General features: G+C 35.7%; 1 protein-coding gene across 7 annotated transcripts in view; it reads right to left on the bottom strand.

Moving 5' to 3' along the window:
• The window catches only part of LOC150108400 (F-box DNA helicase 1-like), a 378,469-nt gene that overhangs the window by 232,430 nt on the left and 123,034 nt on the right, over nucleotides 1-23,005 (bottom strand). For all 7 annotated transcript variants that reach the window (XR_016548131.1, XM_090390741.1, XM_090390746.1 and 4 more), the window contains exon 10: nucleotides 12,326-12,415. Coding sequence is in view for 6 of the 7 variants with exons in the window: in XM_090390741.1 (XP_090246867.1) it covers nucleotides 12,326-12,415 (90 nt within the window). In the remaining variant the exon portion in view is untranslated. The remainder of the gene's footprint in view (nucleotides 1-12,325; nucleotides 12,416-23,005) is intronic.

The raw sequence follows: 23,005 nt of genomic DNA, 5'->3' as shown, positions 1-23,005 counted from the left end.
TCTTCATCAAGAAGATACCATTCTGATATCACTCCTCTACAAGAATTGAGTATTTTATGAGTGTTACTATGACTGGTATTCCACCCACTGACATTGCTCTCGGCAGTTTCTCAGAATGTTCTGATATGATGTTTCCACAAGCATATCATCAAAATGTAATTTCTTAACAGTTTTGGGAGATCCTGCCAGTCCTTCTAAACGATTTTGAATAAAGAAAGGTGATATGTTCCCTATTGACTTTTCACCTGTTGCATGAATGATCAGGAACACTGGTACATTTGTATCAGTATCACATATCTTATCTTTTTTACTTCTTCTAACAAATGCTGTATCTATGGTATCAGTACTTGGTTGGGACCTGTTAGGGAACTTGAAACATTTGAGAATGAAGAATTCATGCTCAAGGGATTTTTGCTTTTTTTTTTCCCAGAGGTTCCCACCCACTCATCATGGAGCCACATATGGATGCCCACTGACCAGCAAGCAATGACTGTGCTTGGGAGCAGAATGTCAGGGCTATTCAGGATGCTATACCAACACCGCAACAAGCCTTGGATCCCAACCTCAGACCATGGGCTGCATGAATGATCAGTGTTCCTGATTCATGCAACAGGTGAAAAGTCAATAGGAACATATGACCTTTCTTTATTCAAAAGGGTTTAGAAGGACTGGATCTCTCAAAACTGTTAAGAAATTACATTTTGGTGATATGCTTGAGGAAACATCATATCAGAATATTCTGAGAAACTGCCGAGAGCAATGTCAGTGGTGGAATACCAGTCACAGTAACACTCATAAAATACTTACAACACCATTGACCCTTGCAGACAAGTCCACTAACCAACTGATCCTAGCTAGACCATCCAGGATTGCCTGTCTTGCCAAAGCGAAGCCAAAGACTACTGCAGACATCCGGATGTCCACAGGTTGCACTGCATGGCAAAGATGGCAGCAGGATACTGGATCCCAGTGATGATGGTCAGGAAAAGTGGATAGCAAAAACGTCTCAGGAGAAGTAGAGAAAAGGATACAGGAAAAATAAAAAAGCAAAGAATACAGGAAGAAAAGAAAAGATAAACAGGAAGAATGAAAAGGGCCAATACCATCATTGGAAGGTCCCCTCCACCACAAACAGGTGCCACACAGGAAGAGACATTTGCTAGGATACCGCATGAAAGGCTATTGCATAAACTGGAGAATATGGCACTGGAACATAAGCTATTGGCTTGGATGAGGACGCATCTGATGGACAGGTATCAGAGAGTAGTATATTGGTGGTGTTAATCTGCCAGATTTAAGATGAATAGTGGTATGCCTCAGGTACCAGTCTTTGAACTATTGTTGTTGAATCTATATATTAATGATATTGGAAAGAGTCCGACAGGAGATGTAACAATTGCTTGATGCAAAGATAGATAGGACAATCATTTGAATAAGCTGGAAGTGTGGAGAAAGATAATGCCTCTCAATTCAATGAAAGTAAGGGTAAAGCTATTCACTTTGGTGTAATGAGATATACAATGGCATATTATATTGGTGGAATTATGTTTGAAGAAACTAATGAAGCTAGAATTCTTGGAGTTATAGTGAAAAAGGGGCTTGAAGTTCAAAAGTCACAAAGCAAAAATTGCAAATACAAGGCAAAGGATAATCATAATGCTGAAATGAACGATGACATGTAAGAATATAAACCTGGACTACTATGCGCAGATTTAGTCTCCAGAGTTCCAAAGGGATCAAGAAGCTTGGAAAGGGCGCAGAGAAGAGTATGTGGACTGCAGACACTAGCAGAAGGAAGAGGGGTGATATGATAATGTCTACAAACTTCTGACAGGGTGTTATAGGATACTGGGTGATGAAATTTTTTGTGGGATCCCTTAAGGGTCAAAGCCAAATAACTGTGAGGAGACCTTCATATCCACTTATTAGCATGAGGAGAGCTAATCTAAGGTTTGGCCACTTAAATTAAATGAGTAATGAAAGGTTAGCAAAACAGATGTTTGATGCCAAGATGGCAGGGAGAGGAAGCCTTAGAGGAAGACTAAGGTCTAAGTGGATTGGTTCAATCAGAAATGTTCTTCTTCAAGTGTCATCTCCTAAAAGGAGGTTGACAACCATGTCACGGAACCTTTTTCTTTCTTTTGCTGCTCTGGAACATTTTTCGTAATTCAAGCCAGTCCAGTCCTTAATGTCTTCGAACCACATTCTCCTGGGTCTACCTCTCTCTCTTTTTCCATCCAATTTCTCTTCTAATATTAATTTCTGAATGCCTTCTTGTCTGGTTAGATGTCCAAAATATTTAAGTAAATATTTTGGACATCTAGCAGAAGGAATTATTTTCATTAATGTTCTTTTCATTTTTGCTTTCTTTAAAACATCTTCGTTTTTCATTTTCTCTGTCCATGGTATTTTCAATATACTTCTGATGGTCCACATTTCGAAAGCTGCTAATTTTTTCTCTGCTTCTTTATTTAGAGTCCAAGTTTCACTGTTGTAGAGAAGGCTTGACCAGACATAGCATTTTATTAATCTTTTTCTTGTGTCTATATTAATGTCTCTGGATGTTAGAACAGTTTTCATATCAGTAAAAGGCTTTTCTTGCTATCTCTATTCTTCTTTTTATTTCTTTAAGGGAATTTCTTCTGTCTGTAAACATTTGTCCCAAATATATAAAAGACTGAACCTGTTCAATTTTCTTTTTGTTAACAGTTATGTTCAGTTTCTTATTTATTGGTTCTTTTGATATAATCATGCACTTTGTTTTCTTTAGGTTAATAATTAGTACCATGTCTAAGCTTCTGTTGTAAATTTCTGTGATTAAGTTTTGAAGATCATCTTCAGATTCAGCTATAAGAACTGTGTCATCTGCATACACAGTTCCTACCTCCAACTTTTACACCCTTCAGTTCGGAAATATTTTTAAAAACTTGCTCACTATATATATATATATTGTACAGTAAGGGTGATAAGACACATCCTTGCCTTACTCCTTTTTTGATTTCAAAGTTGCCAGAATATGTATTTTTATATCTTATTGAGGCCATTTGATTCCAGTATATATTTGTAATTATACGTAGATCTTTTCCTTTTAACCAATTATTCTGTAGGATATGTATTAATTTCTTGTGATCTATTGAATCAAATGCTTTGGTGTAATCAATAAAAAAAGATATATGCTTTTCTGGTTGTCAAGGCTTCTTTCACATAATGTTTTCAAATCGAAGATTCCTTCTCTTGTACCTTTGTCTTTTTGAAAACCTGATTGAGTGTCTTCTATTTCTACTGACAAAGTGCCTTTTATTCTTTCTAGGATTATTCTCAGTAGTAATTTTGTAACATGGCTTGTTAAACTTATTAGTCTATATTCTGTACATTCAAAAGTTCTTGGAATTTTGGGAATAGTAACAAAGATGGATTTCCTGAGATCATCAGGGATGCATCCTGAATCATAGATGTTATTAAAAATAACCTTTAGGTCATTAAGTGTGTTTTCATTTACTTTCTTTAACAATTCAATAGGGATCTGATTAGGGCCTGGTGTTTTACCTGTTTTCATTTGGCTTAGAGCATATTCTATTTCTTCATATGTAATTGGTTCACCATCTATATTTTGTATATCTGGTGCGTCTGTGTGATCAGAGTCAAACAGTTCTTCCATATTTTTTCCATCTTTTTATGCTATCTCGTGTCTCTAGTAGCATTTTTCCATTTTGATCTTTTATACAAGGATTATGGTTGAAATTTTTCTTTTTATTTGTCAGGGCTTGGATTGATTTATGCATTTCTTTACTATTCTGTTTCTTGTCCAATTCCTCTATTTCTTTACATTTTTCATTTAGCCACTTGTCTTTAGTCTTCCTGCATTCATTTTTTATAATTTTACTGAGTATTCTATACTGTTGTGTATTTTTCTTTTTTCATCTTTCATTCATAAGTTCTAGTACTGATTCAGTCATCCAGGGTTTTTTCTTATTGTATTTAATTTTTGGGATAACCTTGTTAGCTGTTATATATTGCACTTCTAAAATTTGACCACCTGTTTTCAATTTCCTCTGTGTTACAAAGTATATTATTTTCTGTTTTATATCCTACATGATCTAATTTCTTCCTAATTTCTGAGTTAAACACCATTATGTTGTCAGGTATATTCAGAGCTGTGAAGTCAAGTCTTTCAATATGATTGTTTTCAGAAATGTTTTTTAGTTTAATTTTTAAAGTGGACACAACAGGGTTATGGTCTGAACCTATATCAGCACCTGGGTATGTTTTTATGTTGGTTATATTATTTTTGTATCTATTATTTATCATTATGAAATCTATTTGGTTTCTTATAGAGTAATCTGGGTTTATCCAAGTATACAGTCTGACTTTGGATGTTGAAAGAAAGTATTCATTATGCACAAGTTGTTTTGAATGCAGAATTGTATCAATCTCTCACCTCTTTCATTTCTGTCACCTATCCCAAATTTTCCAACAACTGGATTTTCTTCCCCTTCTCCAACTTTTGCATTCAAGTGACCCATCACTATGAGTATCTCATTTGATTTTACATATTCTATAGATTTTTGTAAGTTATCATAAAAATCTTCTATTTCTTCATCATTGTGATTCATCGTAGTGGCATAAACCTGGATGTTAAAAGGCTTTGCGGCTAATTTAATAAGTATTATTCTTTCGTTTATTGGCCACAGTCCCGTTACACATTTAAAGATGTCTTTCTTAATCATGAAACCCATTCCATATTCATGCTTCTCTCCACCAGAATATACAAATGTAAATCCATCTTTCTCTAGTTTTCCCATGATAGGCCATCTTGTTTCACTAATTCCCATCACATCAACTTTAAGTCTTTTTATTTCCTGTATAAGGTTGTCAAAATTCCCTAGTTTATATAATGTTCTCACGTTCTAAGTTCCAATTTTCAAGAGTCCGTTTCTTGTTTTCAAATGAGGAATATCAGATGCCAACCTTCCTTTCGGATTTAAGTTGACATCATCATAGAGTGCACTTGCAGCGCTCATTTTAATCACAGTTTCAGTGTCTTCTTCCCTGTAACTATTTACAGCTTGGGACATTGCCGAGGTTCCAACTTCCAAAGCATAGCTTGTAAAATATTTCCGTTTCTTCATATAGGATAGAGGATAGTAACGTGGTGAGGCCCCGATCTCTTCCATGTCTGCAATAGCCAGCTAACTTGGCTCACTCTGTTAGCCATTGATCTGTATTCAGAATCTTCCACCTGCCAGTTGTTTCACATTGCCGTTGATATATGAATTCTTCCACCAATGATGAAACATCAGATGTTATTGCAGTCCTAACATCTCCCACGCTGGCCACATAACGTCTTGAGAGATGCACTTTATAGCTTTCTGCCAGCTCTTTGCTCAGTATCTACTTTGCCATGGCTTATTACGACACCATGTTTCCCGGGGGGTCCACATGGAAGCATGATACTAAGACTTCATGGGTATAGCCCTCCGGACTTCACCAAAATATTGGCACTGCCATCTATATCAGTTCCATCAGGGTTTTTGACCGTGTCGTAGGTTGCCAGCACACCACGGAAATCCATCCCAGGCTTAACTGTGCTCAACATGCTACAAACATGACTGATAGCTAGTCAGCCAAGATCCTGGTAGGAGAACACAGCTAATTCCTCCCCCTCCCCCCCATGAAATGTTAGATACAAGAATATTGGAGTGCTAGAAGTAATAGACTAATTGGAAGAAAATTATTTACAGGAGATTAATAATAGAGTAAACTTAATCACATAATGCTAACACAGTAGCCTGAACACCCCTTGAGGGTACATATCAGGAAACTGATGATGATGATGATGAAATTTTTCATTATGTTGAAGATGGGGGAGAGGACAAGGAAGGGCAGGCACTTGTGGAAGTTAAGTTTGTGCAGTTAAGAGAGCTAGATTTTTCTCTCACAGAATTGTGAGCAAGTGGACATTTTGCCTTTTAAAATAGTAAGTTGATCTAATGAATGAGTTAAAGAGATAGTATGATATGTGGCCTCTCTTAATGATTCCTCGACTTCCTGGAGGTCTGTTAATAATATGTCTCACAAAAAATACTTATTTAAGCACATTATTTCAAACAGTAAATGCTCAAAACCTTCACAATAGCAAATTGAATGAGAGAAATTAATAGACTACTGGTGATAGAACAATATTTATCTGCAGTGGAACCAAACATAAACAAAATAAATCACAGGAAAAACAACAAAGGGAATTGTGGCAAGGGATATAGAAATTCAACAAAGGAAATCACAGTAAAACAGAACAAAGGAAAATGCACAAACATTACACTGATGATAGGATACAGAGGACTCATAGAAACTAAATATAAAGAACACAAAATATACACAGGCGGTCCCCGGGTTACGGATGACCTGACTTATTGCATTCCGTACTTACGAACAGCCTCCCGAGGCTTCCCATAAAGATAATCAATAATTAAATAATTAAATTAATAATTAGGGAACTAATTTCTTTTATGTGGGGTGCTTAAGGGTCAAAGCTGTATAACTGAGAGGAGACCTCCACATAGCCTTTAAAGGAATGCGGAGAACCGACCAGGGCTTCTGACCTAATGTCCAATCCTCACCTTCTCGTGGTGCACCCTGTTGGGTATCTACTTTGATACTGAACGAACGAGGATGGGCTGGGAATTTGGGATTTAGCCGACCAAATTGTATTCTTATTGGTTAAACCAAAATAAAAAATGATGGTACAACATGACAAAATTTCATGCCGGCTGGGGCGTCGCCCGGTTAAACAAGGCCCCCGTTGTTTTCGCCAGGGAACCAGGGCGAACAGCGAAAAGTCAGCTACTGGAACAAATCTGAAAACAAACCCCAACTCAACATCACCAGAGTTAAAGATCGGTACTATCAATGTAAGAAGCCTGAATGGCAAAGAAATGGAGCTAGCTGAGGAATTAGATAAGTACCAGATCGACATAATAGGGGTGACTGAAACAAAAAAGACCAAAACTGGTGAGATCTTTCTGAGCAATAAATACAAAATGTTATATTCAGGCAATAACAATCAAGGAAAAGAAGGAGTAGCCATAGTATTCAACACAAAATACGAGGCTAATCTTCTTGAATGGCAGTCAGTCTCAAGTAGAGTAATGTGGGCAAATATGAGAATGGGGAACTGGACAATGAGACTTATTTGTGCCTATGGTCCCACAGAAGGTTCTACTAAGGTAGAAGTGGAGGAATTTTTTGAGGCTTTAGAAAAAGCAACTGACACAATGAAAAAGGAAAAGTTGGTCCTTGTTGGGGATCTAAATAGTAGAGTAGGAAATGATTGTGAGACATACAAAAATATTTTGGGAAAATTTGGAGAAAAGAGCAAAGCTAATAATAATGGCAAATATCTGTTGGATTTCTGCTCAGGACATGGACTGGTTATTACTAACACCATGTTCCAACATAAAAATGTGCACAAATTCACATGGAGAGAAGAGGCTAGGAATAAGAAAAGTCTCATTGACTATGTTATTGTTGATAGTGATGTTTTCTCCCTGGTGCAGGACACCAGAGTGTACAGAGGATTTGAAATTGGAAGTGATCACTATTTAGTCTTGAGCAGGATAAAATTGAATTTCATATTGAAAAGAATAACATGTAAGAAAGTTTTAAAGCGAATAAAAGTTGAGCAGCTCTCAGATGTGAACTGTAGACTAAAATACAGAAATATTATTGAAAAGAAAATGAAAGAGTTTGAGAACAGGAATCAAACCTTGGAGATTCAGTGGCAAACTCTGAAGGAAACATTGATTGATTCTGCCAGAGAGGCATGTGGTGAGGTTGTGTGCAAAGATAAAAAAATCAGAACTCCCTGGTGGACACAGGAAGTTAAAGAGGCAGTGAAGGAAAAGAAGAAAGCATATCAAAAGTTCCTGGCAAATAAGTCAGCTTTTACTCTTACAGAATACAGAGACAAATGTAAGAAAGCTAAACAGTGTGTAAAACTAGCTAAACAAAAGTCATGGGAGGACTTTGGCAAGAATATAGAAAATAAATATCAAGAAGGTGGCAAAATATTCTGGAGGTTGTTGAAGAAGCTTAGGAATGGAGGAAAGAGTGCTGTAAAAGGAATTAGAGATGATAAAGGTGAAATGAAAACAGGAGAAAAAGATATCCTTGAAGTATGGAGTAATTACTTTGAAAAACTGCTAAATGAAACAAGCAGTGATGACAGCACAGTGATAAAAAAAACACTGACCAGGCATGCAGTCAGGAATACATATCCATACTTGAAGTAGAAAAAGCCATCAAAGGCTTGAAATGTGGAAAGGCAGCAGGAGTAGATGATATTCGACCAGAAATGCTGAAGTATGGTGGTATAAGAGTCTTACAGTGGCTGCACTGCATAGTTCAGAAAGCCTGGACAGAGGGACGAATTTCCGATGATTGGAGTAGAGCTCTCATAGTACCCATATATAAAAAGGGAAATAAAACTGAATGTGAGAATTACAGAGGTATTTCCCTACTGAGTGTTCCTGGCAAGATCTATGCAAGTATACTTGAGAAACGGTTGAGAAGAATTGTGGAAGAAAAGCTTGGTGAAGAACAAGCTGGATTCAGGCCAAATAGAGGCTGTCAGGATCAGATCTTCACTTTACGACAAATAGTCGAGAAAGCATGGGAATATAACAAAGATCTGTATTTAAGTTTTGTCGATTTGGAAAAGGCATATGACAAGGTGCCAAGAGAGAAGCTATTCAATACGTTGCAGTTATATGGTGTCAATGGGGCATTATATCAAGCAATACTTAGTCTTTATTTGAGTTGTGAGTCAGCAGTTAGAATTGAAGGAAGTACAGGAAGATGGTTTAATGTTAAATCTGGTGTGAGACAAGGATGTACATTATCCCCTCTGTTATTCATTATCTATATGGATCACATTATGAAGGAATGTGGTATTAAACCTGATATCAAAATTGGAGATGTTAATGTCAGCTCTTTGCTTTATGCGGATGATGTTATACTTCTAAATAAATCCGCTACAAGTCTGCAAGATTCTCTGACTAAATTGAATAGCTGTTGTAATAGATATGGTATGAAGGTCAGCAATAAAAAGACAAAGACAATGAAAATAGGCAGAATCATTGAAAATGTCAACTGTGTTGTGAATGGAGAACCTGTGGAACAAGTAAAACATTTCAGCTACTTAGGCACAATTTTTACTGAAGATGGTAAACTAAATATAGAAATAGACAACAGAATCAGCAAAGCTGGTATCGTGGGAAGTCAATTGAATAAATTCATATGGAATAAGAAAGAAATTAGTCGGAACACTAAATTAGCTGTATACAAGACTGTGTTCAAACCAATTTTAACTTATGGATCTGAGAGCTGGGTCAGAAGTAAAACACTTGACCAAAGACTAGAGACCGCAGATATGAGAGTCCTGAGAAAGATTAGAGGCGTGAACAGATGGCATCAATGGCAATATCATATTAAAAATGAGGATATTAGGAAAGAACTTGACATTGTCAGCATCCAGGAATGCGTTAGCAGAGCTAATCTCAGATGGTATGGTCACTTAAATAGAATGGGAGAGGAAAGATTAGCAAAACAAGTGTTCTCTGCCAGGTTGGCAGGAAAACGACCCAGAGGAAGACCAAGATATAGGTGGATTGATACGGTACAAAGTGCCTTAGACGATAGAAATATAAGATCTGATAATGTTGGAGTCTTGACAAGTAACAGACTGATTTGGAGGAAAATTGTAGATAGGAAGTTAGTAATGATGTAATTTTTTCATATAGTACTGTCATATCCTGTACACCCCTTGAGGGTACATGGCAGGAATTTGATGATGATGATGATGATGATTTCTTTTATGCATATAAACAAACCCGCACTTCACCACATTATTAAAGCAATTCTTCCCGTTATTTGGAAGTCAAATTTAAGGGCCTGGTCACACTTGCCATGTTTGAAGATTGGTTCTTGAACTGTTTTATTCCTGCTGTGGAATGTTTTTATTTGTAAAAAAATTCTCTTTAAAATTCTGCTTGTGCTGGACATAAAACACCTTTAGATGAATTTCACCATAAAGTAAAGGTCGTATTTTTACCACCCCCACACTACATTGTTACTACAACCAATAAACCAGGGAGTCGTTTCTACATTTATGGCTTATTACTTATGACCTACATTCCAGCAAGCAGTCAGGGCAACAGAAGATGATGTGAGAGCTCTGAAAGAATTATAACATCGATTATGCCATCAAAAACATTACTGATTCTTGGAAAGAAGTGAAGAAATCTACAATTAAAGGGATGTGGAACAAACTGTGCCCTTAATTCTGTGATGATTTTCGTGGCTTCACAGAAAACATTGCTGAAGCCAGAAAAAGCTGTGATTGATAGTGGCAATGCACTGCAATTGGACATCAATGAAAATGATGTCATTGACTAGAGTCTCATTCAGAAGAATTAACCAATGAAGACCTTATGGCAATAGAGAAGCAGCTAATAGAAACAAAAGAACATGAAGAATCTGAAGATCCAGAGCCAAGAAAGTTTATGACAAAAGAATTAGCTGAAGCCTTTCGTCTCATTGAAGCAGGATTTACTAAGCTTGAGGAGCAAAATCCTAACTTTCAGCGATTTACAATGGTTTACCATGCAATTAGTGAGAACATCAGCCTACAAAGCCATTTATGATGAAAAAAAGATAAAAGGTGTGCAAACAACCCTAGATATCTTTTTTCAAGAAACAACCGACTTCAGTGGTAAGCTCCCCTCCTCCAGAGACAGAATCAAATCCTGATTCTCCATCACCAGGTCCATCCTCTCTAGCACTATCTCCATCAACATGTTCTGATTAATGTTAGCCTCCCTTCTTGCCTCAGAAATGGGCTTTCCAGTAAGCAAGACATTGATGCACCCTTTTAATATTCTTTTTTGAAATTTCTCTTATCGCCTATCTAAACGTTTCTATGAGTTTGTGTTTATGTTCTGTTTGCTTTAATTAAAAGAAAGTGCACAATAGTTGCTGTAATTTATTATTACAGTACAGTGGTATTATTATTACTATTATTACAGTATTGCACTGCATCATTGCTACATATGAGCCCTTATAGTATTTTTATTACCGCATATGCGCTGTTCATCAGGAATCTGAGTTGCATATAAATCCGACTTAAGGATGTTCTCAGGAATGTATCTCGTTTGTAACCCAGGGAATGCATGTATATAGTATTTATTTTAGGTGATATTTGCACAATTAAGATTCTTAGTAGTAAAATATACTGAAAACAGAATTTAGCAACAGTTCATCAAGTGGAAGAATTGTTTCATATAAAGTGTCAAGTCGGAATTCTATGCTGAGGTTGTTTTCTTTATGAATGTTTTGTAGAACCAAGTAAATCTATGGTAAATCTTTTCACTGACATCTGCTGAAGGACATGTTCAACTTTTTTGATCTTTTTTGTTTACAACTTGAGAGAAGAGACTGCTTTTCTTAACTTGAATTAAAGCAAAAAGTTTCTTATTTGAAAAGACTTGGCATATGATTGTAGTGGACAACTAATTTTGCAAAATTTTTGTGAAAACTTTTACTTTCATAGTTATATTTTGGTTATACATGAATTATTAGGAATCATTACAAATAAAGATGTTTGGTAATCAAGATTAAAAAGAGGTTAATCTTGATTACATCTTGATATAGAGCATTTCAATATGCACAAATGCCACCTTTGAGAATCAATGAATGTGTAATTGAGAAAACTCAGGTGAGTAATTTATTTGAAGCTAAAATCAGAATTTCTGTTAGGAAAAGTAAGTGTTGTGGTTTGAAGACTGATGATGGAACTGGACATTGTTGAGGTGAAGTCTCTGCTAACGTTTATGGTTGTTATGTTTTTATGTTTGGATTTGGAGGAACATGAAGATGTAGCAACAGACACTTATTAAACAATATACATAATTTCACCCAACTCCTCTGCAAATAGTAACATTGACAATGCCTCTACAAATACTTAAGCTTCATCCAGGCATGTTTGTGCATAACAGTGGAGCAACATTATTCTCCAGCTGACTGGGGAGCCTCCTAGAGTGTTGCCATTAGGGTCCATCCAGTATACTGTGGACAACAATCTATCTTAGCTGTACAGAGAAGAATTATAATAAACAAAATAATACAATTATTTTGTTCTTATGGTGTTTTGAGTCAAAACCATTAAATAATTAATATAAACAATTGTCAACACCAAATCTTTCTGCAGATTTAAACAGATTGCTTATTTGACCTAACTGATTTTTTTTACTAAATTCATTCATCAGCATACCTTTTGCCTACCACTTGCCAGGCTAAAGAATGAATAGTTCTGCACTCTACATTTGGGGTAAAGCATTTTGATGCATGCTGGCATACTGATCTGAAAAATATAAATCATCATTTAGGAGTAGCAAAACAAATTAGAAATAAAATTTTCGAACTCTTCCTATACATTTCAATATGAAAAGCCATACTCTTCAAAATTCCGAACACAATTATATATCAATATCAATGGTTAAATAGTTTCTTTTCATTAACAAAAATCATCATTTAGGAGTAGCAAAACAAATTAGAAATAAAATTTTCAAACTCTACCTACACATTTCAATATGAAAAGTCATACTTTTAAAAATTCCAACCACAATTATATATCAATATCAATGGTTAAATAGTTTCTTTTCATTAACAAGATGATCAAGAAATTTTTTGGAAAGGCTTATACAATTGCTTGCTGAAATCCTCAAAGAATAAATGTAGCATTCAACAAATATTCTAGATTTTGCAACATTTGAATAAGTATAACCTTCAAATTTTTAACTAGTGGGCATTAACATGATACGCATGTTATCTGCTACACACATGTAACCCACTATGTGGATTTGAACACGAGCATCACTGATGTCCAAGTCACATTATACAGGATTAACTGAGATGTAACAGTGCATGCATTAAAACATGAAGGGGGAAATGACATTATGATAATAAGATCACCATCCATTTCTACAAAACAACTAGGATACTGGTATGAATACTCAAAACTGATTTATCCTTCAAGTTTTAGTTTAGTGGAAAGAGCAGATATTTAATTTTTGCCCTGTTCACTAAGGCATCTTAAAAGGCATAAAGATAAAACATCTTAATAGCTAACACTTAGGATCTGTTTTACCAATGAAACAAACAATTTCCTGCCTTTTCCATCAATGGAAAACACACCCACCTTGATAGGTACATAAGTACTTATCCTACTTTTAGCTTAATTGAAACAACATGTCTAACAATATCTATGGAAAATAATTTTATGACAGAGACACAGCCTATTTTAGATGTCCAAATTATACCCTCTATGATTCCATCAGCATAAGGGAGGTGACTGTGCAATCTAATATTCCTTACCAAATGATGTCTAATCTAGACTCTCAGCTTTTTGACCTTCTATGGCTTAAGATTTCTTTGTTACATTTTGTCTCATTCATCTGCTGTCTCTCCCAATTTTGAAATCATTCTGATCTCTTTGACTTCTTATTTTTAAAGTTTAATTTCATTCAGTCCAAATTCCCAAACAGTGAAGTCATCTTTCTTGGTGAGTTTAATGTCCCCAGCACTAATTAGCTCTATTCTTGAATTTTACTGACCAAGCTGGAAAAGATAAGTAGAGATCTATGCTGTAAGCAATGGCCTGACCCAGATTATTCATCTCCCTGCCAGAATTCCCAACAATTCTTTCCACTTACACAACACTCTGGATCTCTTCTTAACTAGTTCTCCTTTCAGCTATTCTCTGTTCAGATTTGTTTGACACAAGGACAGAAATGGTCATAACTCTGCCAGTAAATGATCATAGCAAGTTGAAAAATAGTAAAATATAACAAACAAATATAGACAAAAATGCATATAAAATATGAATAAAAAGCAGGTATAAAACAATCAATGAAAAAGTGTAAAAAGTTAATAAAACAAATAAACAAACAAGGTATTAAAAGGGGTATATATATGAGAAACAACACTACATAAATCAAAATAGCATAAGCAATCTATATACAGTAAAGGATAATTGTTCATAAAAATTTAAAAACAAAAGAAACATTTGTTGAGGCAGATAAAATCTGCCTGAATGTATAGGACTCAGAAAGATTGTTAAAATGGCTAAAATAATGATTGTCCTCATTAAATGAATGAGTGCAATCATTATTTTAGCCATTTTAACAATCTGCAGCCTTCTTTCTCTTGATCCCAACATGGCTTGGAATCCAATGGAAGCATACATCTAAGATTAGTTTGCATATCTGAAAGCAGAGGTGATGGATTCAAGAGAGCACTGGTATTTTTGTAGTTCTAGACTTTTTAAACTTTGTGAGTCTGAATATATTATGCATCTTTGATACTAATGCAATCTGATGTATTTTACTGAAAGCTCTATTGTATACAGCTCAGCTATAAAGTTGTTAAACTCTAGTAGAATTTGTGCAGATATAATGCTGTCTGTGTAAACAAGCACAAAATCAGAGTATTCAATTCTTGAGCTCTAAAGAGCTGCTGGTGCAAAATAGGAGGGATAGAAATTTTCGGTAGCCTGCTGTGTAACATTCATATCTGCTAGTGTTAAACTGTGAATGAAACTATGTTGTGTATTTTGTTTTTTTCATTCACATTTAACATTGTTTATTATATATTAATCATGACTAGTATAAAAGTTATTTATTAATCCTTATTTAAGAATTGTTATTTAAGTATTTATTCTGAATTTAATCAGCTATTAATTAATTAAACAATAATATGTGTATAATTTATTGTAACTCATATATATATGTTGTAACGTGAATATTATTATAGTTATCTGTATACAAAATGAAAGAGTTGATTAAGTAGCTCTAATATTCTATTTATTGTGTTTTTATTAACTCAATGTAGTGGTATAGCCGTATGTAACATTAACGAAAATGTTTACGTTTATTTGTTGTCATGGAAATGCATGAAATAAACGAGCGCGAGTAGAACAGAGCGTGAGCTTTGAGAAGGATAATAAAAAAAAAAAAAGAATAAAAGGTAACAAGAGGAGTCGGAACGGAAATTTTGAAGCGAGAGGAAGCAAGGGTATAAACTAGTGAGGTGGAAGTAAACGAAAGGTTCTTAAGGGCAGAAGTTAAAAGGGATAATATTTATAAGTGAGCAAGAACGAAGCGAATCTTATAGTTAGCTGAAAGTGAAGTCAGCAGTAATAATAAAGAGAAATTAATGCCGTGATCGGATAATATAAAAAAAACTGGACGTTCAGTGAAGAATTCTGAATAAACCTAGTTAGTCTAGAATTGCGACTTATTTCTAATTTGCCCTAGGAGAACTGCACAGTGTTTAATTGGTTAATGAGTGGTAACAAGGATAATTGAAGTACCCTACAGTTCATATCTAGAGTTGTGAAGTGTGATTAATAGTGTTTTAGTTTTAACTGTGGAGAAGTCTTATAGATGTGTTCTTAAGAGTAATAAATATATTTTGAAAGTCCTTACCAGAAACAGTTCCTAGGACATCAATCACAACGTGATTGATGTACTAGGAACTGTTTCTGGTAAGGACTGTCATATTGATTTATTTTAATGCATGAAGAATTGAGTGTTAGTTACACTACGTTTAACCTAACTTTAACTGTGGCAATTCTTCGAGATTGAAGATAGAAAATAAAAATTGCTTGAGAGATATTTACAGCATTTAGTGCCTTGATGTTCTTTAAGCGTATGGCATGGCTGAGAATTGCGTGAAAACTGATTAGATAGGAAGTTCTATTATATTTAATTAAGTGTAGGAACTTTGTGACTCAGAAACTGAGAAAGTGTATGTGAAGGTTTGAAAAATTGAACTAATGTGATTGATTTGACCTAATGTTTAACTTGATTCTATTGTTTAAAATTTGAAGTAGAATTTATGTATGTGTTATGTAGCTTATATTAAATGTTTTATTTTGTAAATCTAATTATTGTGTTTGCCTGAATTCCTTTTTATTGCACCGTTCACAAAAAATTCGAATCTTGCGGGAAATCCCAAGTGGAAAACAAATACTTCAGCCAGAATGAATGAAGAGACTGCTAACTAACTATGAATTGATCCTGCTATTTATATAGACTAATCCTTGGATAGAGTGGCGCAGTATAATAGAAATTTCTCTACCTTGGGATCGGTGATCAATTTACAATTAGTTGTTTTTTTTTATATGAAAGTGACTTATAACAAGATGGCGAATTCGAACATGAAGAAAAGAACGTCACGACACTAGTATGTATGAGCCATGATGGAAGCATGTTTGCTAGTGTCTGGGCTATGTTGCCTACCAATCTCTAGAGCTTGTATCTGCAAACCAAAGAGTTTTATGGCAGTCTGTTGAGTATTGTACAGATTCTCCCATCATGGACAAAAAATAGTTGGCCACATGGGGATGGTCTGGCAGGGATTTTATTTTTGTTACATATAACAGACAGCTGTTGATGTTGAATTGACAAAGATGGTTCATTTGCCTCAATGTACAGACTAGGAATAGTTGAAATTTAAAATGATCCAGTTGCAATTCTGATTTCTTGATGGTGAATAGGGTCTAGCCATCATAGAGTACTCTCCATGGCAGAAGCATAGACTTGGGACTCATAAAAAAAAAAAAAGTTTTGATCTTATAAGTGCTGACAGACAAATCAAATAACATTTGTTAGCACCCCAAGGGAAGAAACGTAGTTTGGTGGCAAATGCTAATCCCAAAAACTTGGCTTCTGGCACAACGGGGATTAATGTTTGTCCTAGTCAAAGTTCTGAGTCAGTACCACGTTTATGGCAAAAGAAACACAAACTACTAACTATTATAATAATGGAATTAACTCACGTAAATTATTCTTTATTCGTAGAATTTTCACCTGAGTATTACAGGCATCATCAGTACAGGTACAAGGCTAATTAAACAATAACTGTTATATTCACAAAGCACCACCTAAGTAGCTAAAGTTAAATTTCCTAAATTTATTTATTTAATTATTATTATTAATTTATTTTTTTATTTATTTAAATTTAATTATTTAGTTATTTAATTATTAAATAATAATTATTTAATGATTCAATTATAATATTTTAAAAAAAGGAAATTTTTTTTAATATATATATATACATACACACATACATACATACATACACACAATTATATGTTAGGAAAGATTTGCTGCTTTATAAAGTACTATCTCCCACAAGGGGGAAAGACGTAGACCATCGGATCTGTTTGGGGAGTGAAGTAATGTTTCACATTTTTCTTTGTATAGCCGTTCCATTAGGAACCGACTTTTGTGAATGACTTTTGTCTTGTTCCACTTAATTCTATGTCTGTGGAACTTAAGTGGAACAAGACAAAAGTCATTCACAAAAGTCAGTTCCTAATGGAACGGCTATACAAAGAAAAATGTGAAACATTACTTCACTCCCTTAACCTAAACAGATCCGATGGTCTATGTCTTTCCCCCTTGTGGGAGATAGTACTTTATAAAGCAGCAAATCTTTCCTAACATATAATTGCATACACACACACACATATATATATGATGAAAAACCTTTAATGACTAATACCGAGAGATAAAAAGATGACAAGATATATTTATAAAGATACTACTAGTTTACTAGTTTCGTTGAATAGATCAACATCCTCAGGTATCACAATCAAAGAAATATATAAAAAATTACAGAGACTTAAAATTGTAATAACAGAACAAGTATAAAAAGACAGTAGCATGTTTGAAAAACAAATGCGAGTATGAGTTCCAAACAAACGTATACTACGCGCTGTTGCGAGTGCACCAGTACTGAACAGAAGCAACGTGTGCATCAGAGAGATTGTAACTCAGGCTGTTGTTGATATGAGAGGAATCTAGAGAAATTTCCCTGGATTCGACAATCTTTCTTTTGAGTTCATCGTGGCACACATGGATGTTAGACGTTTGAATCCAGTTTACAATGTGTTGGCGGCCTTCGTCTGAGTTAGCTGAAAAGAGAACGTGGCTAGAGAGAGCGCTAGCTCTAGTCCTGTTATAGGAGATATCTCTACGGTGTTCATCCAAAAAGTAGAAGGATGGATTTGGCAGTCTGCCCATAGTATGGCTTTCCACAATCACACAAAATCTTGAACACTCCTGGAAACTGAGTAGGAAGATGTTTCTGTTTATGTTTGCTAAGTAATGAACGAAGTTTTGGGAGCGTAGTGAAGCAAATTTTGAAGTTAAATTTCTTGAGAATCTTGGCCAGTTTTGGTGAAAGAGAGCTGATGTAAGGCAAGGAGATGAAGGCTCTTGGGGAAGAAGGATCTTCAGTAGTAGTTGAGTGCCAGGGGGAAAACTCTCTCCAATTCTTGTGGATATATTTCTCAATGATTTTGAAGAAAAAGCCATTAACTCCTTTCACTTTAAACCAAAAGTCTGGTACCGCTATACTGATGATATTTTCCTCATCTGGGAAGACGGTATCAATAACTCTATTTATTTTTAGACCACCTAAACAAGTGCCATGAAAAAATCTCTTTCACCTTCGAACTGGAATCAGATGACTGCCTTCCCTTTTTAGACCTCAAACTTACCAGATGTGCTGAGAGCATTAAAATCTCAATTTTTCGAAAGCCTACTCATACTGATAGATACCTTCATGCTTCCTCCCATCACTATCCGCCACAAAAATGTGGTATTATTTCCACTTACTCAGTTTCCAGGAGTGTACAAGATTTTGTGATTGTGGAAAGCCATACTATGGGCAGACTGCCAAATCCATCTTTCTACGTTTGGATGAACACTGTAGAGATATCTCCTATAACAGGACTAGAGCTAGCGCTCTAGTCCTGTTATTACAAAATTAAAGAATATGTGGAAGGAAAGTGAAACTGGAGAGATAGAGTATGTATTAAGTATTTTAAAAGTAAGTTTCTGTTAGGTGACGAGAATGCAACAAATACTAACGATAAAATGGAAAATGATGCTATTAATGTCGAAAATGTGGCCATGGAAATAGAGGAGAATGAAATGGATATTAATAAAGAACAAGCAAGCTTAAATGTTATCCTTCATAGGACAAAGTGAAAAATTGCAAAAGTTAAGCAGGATTGAAAAAAGAAAGAAGCAGGTATCAAAAGGAATAATAAAGGCTGACTGAACAAACAAGAAAAATAAGGAGAAAATTATGTATGGAGACTCAATGATCAGGGGGAGTACTTAATGAAAGTATGACAAAATCGTGTTTCCAGGGTGCAAAAATTCTGGATGGTGTGGCATGTTAGCCACACCATCCAGATGCAAAAAGGTAAGTCAAAGGAATGATTATCTTGGTTGGTACAAATGATTTGAGAGACAAGAAGTATTCTATGAGAGAGGATGGCAAAACCTACAATTTTTGACTACAATTGGTAAAATGAAGGGCGAGAGGGTGAAGATCATGTCTCCTACAATGCTATGATAGAAGAGAACAGAACAGGAGGGCAATAATAGCCAATGAATCTGTACGTAACAAACTTGTGCAAAAGGAATGGTTAAGAATTTGTGGATTCAAGGTGTCTGTTTGAGAGAAAGAATTTGTACAATGCAGATGGCCTGCATCTAAATGGTTTTGGTGTAAGGTGTCTTGAGAGCGAACCTTACCGAGTATGCTGAAGTGCAAATTCAGGGAAACTTAAGAAATCAGGGTGTAAGCAAGTGTGTGCGAAGACACCCGTAAAGAGAGTGAGTATGAGAATGACCAAGTGAGGAATCTAGTCTCTCAAGCAAAAATACTGAATAAGGTAGTCAAATTCAGAAAGTAAAGGTAGGTGGGAGGACTAAAGAGATGCTGCAGTTTCTATATACTAATGCCAGAAGTATCAGGAACAAGAGGAAGGAGTTTATGGCATTAGTAAGAACAATCTCGCCAAAAGATATAGGCATCAGTAGATGATGTAGTTACATGGATAGAATGTGAAGGGTTTAATATTTTCAGGGAAGATAGGATGGGGAGGGGGGGGGGTACTGTTGATGATAGGAGATGAATTGCAACCAAAAAGAATAGGAGGCAGGTGGGAGGGTGTCTGTTCATTTCAAGCAATCTGGTGCGAGATTAAGGACAGTAAGACAAAAATATACAGTTGGTTGTTCTATAGGCCAGGGAGTCCCACACATGATCTGGAAGACATGTGTAACCAAATTAGTATGAGTACAGGTCGAGTGATTATTATGGGAGACTTCAACTATGGAGATATAGACTAGAAGGAAGAAAGATCACATGACAGGAACAAAACAACATTTATACACCTCCTGAGAGATAATTACTTAAGGTAGCATGTGATGGAGGAGACTAGGGATGTGAGAGTATTGGACCTAGCCATAGGATGCAAAGGGCTATCCATAACCAAGGTGGCCACATTGCCTACAATAGGCAAAAGTGACTGTGTGGTTTTGACTTTGAAGATTTTAAAACATGGGGAATATTCTGTCAAGACGGTGTATTTATGAAACTACAAGGCAGGTGGAAGGAGGAAGCTTAAATCTGTGCCATGGCATAAAACTGCAAGGGAAAGATGTTAGTTTTGTATTGGAGATAGTTGAGGCTCATCAAGAGGAAGCAGTATTAAATTATATACATAAGGCAAGAAGGGTTAATCATGTAGGAGCTAGATGGACGAGTAATATCATTAAGCATGAGCTGCAGAAGAAGAAAATGCTTTGGAGGGTATATAAGAAGAAAAACGACCAGCAAACTAATGAACAGTACAAGGTTCGGGTAAGAAAGGTGACCAGCAATGGCAAGGAAGGAAAAAGTCAGATTATGAGAAGAATCTAGTCAAGTAGGTCAAAGGAAATCTCAAAGAGTTCTTTTGTTATGTGGCAAGTAAGAGGAAGAATGACTATGAAAGTTTAACCTTAATGAGTGATGATGGTCATGAGGTGATAGAAGCAGATAAAATAGTTTAGTACTGAGTGACCACTTTGAAAGAATATATCATCCTAGTGAAGTTACTGCTTTAACTTATGTTACAGACACTAATGTGAAAAGAGAGGTGGATGAATTGGAGGTTCTTAGGATATTGTAGAATCTCAATGTAAATACAGATGTGGGATTAGATGGGATATCAGCTAGGGTTTTGTAAAGGATTTGAATGCGCAAGGGAACTGGCAATGCCTTTGACTAGTCTGTTTACGTCTCAGCTGTGGTAGAGTTCCAAGGGAATGGAAAGAGGGCAAAATAATTCCTTTGCATACGGGCAGTTCTAAGACTACAGTAGCAAATTATAGACCAATCAGTATCTCAGGTATGGTGGTAGTAGAAAGATTGGTAAAAAAGAATGGGTAGATAAAAATATGATACTGTATGAGGGTCAACATGGCTTTCTGAAAGGTTAGTCATGCCTTAGTAATTTACTAACTTTTTATAATAGAGAAACAGCTGAGTTGGATAAAGGAAATGATTACATGATGATTTTGCAAAGCCATTTGACAGAATATAACATGGAACTCTGTTTATGCAAATCAGAACAAATGGGGATGGATATGACACTGGTTAAATGGATAAGAGGGTGGTTGACAGAAATCAAAAAGTGGTATCTGGAGGGGCAAAATCGAGGTGAAAACAGGTCACTAGTGGTGCGCCACAAGATTCAGTGCTGGGACGGTTGCTGTTTAATTTGTGCATAAATGATACAGGAAATAACCTGAAAGGAAATATTTGGTTGTTTGCTGATGATGCAAAATTAGGTAATCAAGGCGATGTAGAGAGTTTGCAGGACGATTTAAATAAGCTGTCATTATGCGCAAAAGCTAATGGGTGTCAGTTTAACGTCGAGAAATGTAAAGTTATGCATTTTGGGAGAATAGATTAAAAGCCATGTATCACATTGATGGCACTGTGCTCCAGGAAATAGATGAAGCTAGAGATTTAGGGGTGGTGATAGTAGAGAGAGAGTTAAAGTTTAAACGACATACTGCCAAGGTTGCTAAGATAGCCCCTAAGATTACTTGGCTATTGAACACATTAACAAGTAGAAATAAGAAAGTTGTCATTCCTCTTTATAAGGCCTTGATATACCCACATCCGGATTACTGTACTCAATTCTGGTCCCCTGAGTTTCTTGGGAATGAGGAAGAAGTGGAGAGGATTCAGAGGTGAGTGACCAAAATGGTGAGTGGCCTGTGGAATGTTTTCTATGAGGATAGACTGAGGGTATGCAGACTGCAGAAGTTGGTTGACAATAGAAAAAGAGGGGATATGATAGAAACGTTTAAGTTGCTTAACGGGTTTTATAGGCTAGATGTAGGTGAAATATTTCAGCACTTGACTAGAGGGATCAAAACAAGGGATCATCCCTGGAAGTTGAATAAACGTGTGGTTAGTAGGGGGTGTGAGGACTAGATTTTTTTGCTTGGAGTGAATGAGCAGAATGGATTGCCAGAGTCAGTTGTAAGTGCTTTGTCTATTAATCGGTTCAAGGAGAGGTATGATGGATTGTGTGGATAGATTTGGTCTTCTGGGATGAGTCTTCAGACTCCATGGAGGTGCCTGTATAATAGTAATAATAATAATAATACTGTCTGTCTGTTCTTCTTAGATAAACTGGTCACATACCTTTCAAATGAATCCTTATATTTTCTATTTTATAGAAAGCCAATACACATGTGCACACATACACACACTCACACTAGAGGATATTTACCCAAATGATCACCCATGATGCTGCTCTTGCCACTGAACTCTGCTGCCGTTGCAATACATTTTGGCAATGGCTAAAAACCTTCCAAAAATGCTAAATGCCTCCTCCTCCTCCCCAATCCCCCAATACACAAAAATACAGCAACACTGTTGCCATCACTTATGTCTAATACACTTCTGACAAGATAGCCAGGACTTAATAAATAAAATCACATCTAGGAGTGCATAAAATGTCCTATAACTGTGAACTGGCTTTATGTGGATAGACAGGAAGACTTGTTAATATCTACCTGAGAAC

The sequence above is a fragment of the Typopeltis vanoorti genome, chromosome 3 (genome assembly GCF_054136105.1).
Source record: "Typopeltis vanoorti isolate ZY-2024b chromosome 3, IOZ_Tvanoo_1.0, whole genome shotgun sequence".
Classification (NCBI taxonomy): Eukaryota; Metazoa; Arthropoda; class Arachnida; order Uropygi; family Thelyphonidae; genus Typopeltis; species Typopeltis vanoorti.
Note: the sequence above shows the minus strand (reverse complement) of the source record. Positions and strands in the feature narration are given on the sequence as shown.